Raw genomic sequence first — 2,194 nt, forward strand, 5'->3', positions numbered from 1 at the left:
GAAATACTAATTGGGGGCGACAAAGATATAAGTGCAAATCAAATGAGTTGAACCTCTCCACTTCCTGCATACAGTTAGGGACTACTGCTCTTCCACTATGGTTGCAGTAATGTTAGACTCTTCAGGTTCCATTTGCTTTGTAACTGTTTAGTTTTCTTTAGTGTATACACCGATGCCTTCTCTCCCCCCTGCTGCGACTTTAGGAACGCCTCTCGGCGTAATCATAATCAAACGGTTGGCAAACGATGGCGTCCAAGGATCCTCAGCCTGTCAAAAGATGTAATTGCAAGAATGAGGCAACGGAACGACAATGACGGACTGCAGCGCCCCTCAACTTGTAAACTTCTGTTGAGGAATGGATGCTTCACAAGCTGCGAGGCCGTCCATCTCTTATCTACGTTCTTTTCAAGACAACATCCGATAAAATTCCGAAAGTCTGCAGACGCACTGGAGGGCGCAGTGGGCGGGTCTTCAACACATATGGCATACAAATCTGCCTGCTCTCCTGCAGTTAGATACGGAAAATGACCCACATAGCATTCCAGCAATGTCAATCCCAAGCTCCAGATATCTCCTGCATACCCATTATATCTTCCACCATATCTCTCTGGGTCGATTCTCTCGGGGCTCATGTAAGCACATGTTCCCACATAGGAATTGCAGCAGGGATCTGTGGTTGGCGATACAAATCTGCTCACCCCAAAGTCTGCAATTATAATTCTCTTGAGATTCTTGCTAATCAAGATATTGGATGGCTTAATGTCTCTGTGAACAATCCCCTCGCTATGAAGGTATCCCAATCCCTCCATCACTTGTCGGCCAACCTTAGCCAAGCAGGATTCGCTCATCCTTGTCTGGTGCCTTAACAAATCGCCAAGGGAGCCTCCATCCATGTATTCCAGCACAAAATTAATGTTCCCTCCCTGGTGAAAGATATCCTGACATTTGACAGCGTAGGGACAATCAGTTTTCCTAAGGATGTCCATCTCCCTGGTGATGAGGGATGAATCATGCAGGTCCACACAGATGACTTTGAGAGCGCAGTAAGAGGAAGATTTGCAGTGGAGAGCTTTGTAAACAATGCCTCCACTACCACGTCCCAGCGTTCCCACTCTTTCCAAATCACGCAGATTCAGAACGCCCTTTGTGGGCAGAGAAAAATGCTTTAGCGCTGGTGACCTCTTTAGCAGGGGCACAATCAATCCCAGGGGTTTTTTCGACTTCATCAGGTGTAAATTCCCTGTTTCAGTCGTTTTAGTTATCTCTGCTTGATTGATTGTACGTGGGCCAAAGTATGCAAAGATGACAAGGTATATAAAGAGGCGTCAAGCTCTGATTCCACAAGGGAAAGTAACAGATTTGTGCCTATCACATGAAAAGGAGCATTAAAAATTAATTCATAGCTTCTTACCAGGTGGGAAGCATGTTCCAGCGACAAGCCATAACGATTGAATTAGATTTGTATGATGGCATTCACGCGTAGAAAATGACTAAACACCAACCATATGAATCTAGGTAAGAAAAAATGGGGAAGAGGTGGTTTTTAAAAATTGTTTTAGAAATTTTCAACTCTAAATGAATATTTATCTTTAGAAAAGTCAATATACATATTTCTTATAAAAATATTTAATAAATAAATTATTGTCGATTTGATTGATGGCAAGTTTTAGCTCTTATTTTATCTTTTTCAGATATAGAAAATTAATAAAAATATTTGTAGTACATTTTAAAACAATAAAAATATAGTATAAGATTTTTCAATTCCACATGCAAAACTATTTGTGTTGTTTCTAAGAAAATAATAAATGTAAAAATTGAACATTCCTAGAAAGAAAATTCCAAATCTGATCTTCATCTTTAAGGTCATCTGACATCTTTAACAAACTTTTTGCAATACAATTTAGATAGATAGATGGCCACATCCTTTTGTATTGCTAATTCTTATACCTTAATAAATATTGTGCCCAAAAATTACTATATCAACCTACATTGTGATACAAAAATTTCTCCTTCACAATATAATGTTCTTGTAATAAATTTTTTTGAGACCTTATATAAACATGTCTATCCTTAATAAATAGTGTGATTCGGAGATAAAGCTACTATCATAACATTTATTCTTATATTGCCTTGATTGTCATTACATAACCTATAACATGGCATGACCTATAATGAGAGACAAGCTGCTTTTGAT

At 39.0% G+C, this 2,194-nt stretch overlaps 1 protein-coding gene across 1 annotated transcript; it reads right to left on the reverse strand.

Annotated features, from left to right (window-relative positions):
• Positions 1 to 227: 227 nt before the first annotated feature.
• LOC131064257 (mitogen-activated protein kinase kinase 9-like) lies at positions 228 to 1,226 on the reverse strand. Its single transcript, XM_057998353.2, has one exon. The coding sequence runs from the start codon at positions 1,224 to 1,226 to the stop codon at positions 228 to 230; it is 999 nt and encodes a 332-aa protein (XP_057854336.2).
• Positions 1,227 to 2,194: the final 968 nt, after the last annotated feature.

The sequence above is a fragment of the Cryptomeria japonica genome, chromosome 2 (assembly GCF_030272615.1).
Source record: "Cryptomeria japonica chromosome 2, Sugi_1.0, whole genome shotgun sequence".
In the NCBI taxonomy this organism is placed as follows: Eukaryota; Viridiplantae; Streptophyta; class Pinopsida; order Cupressales; family Cupressaceae; genus Cryptomeria; species Cryptomeria japonica.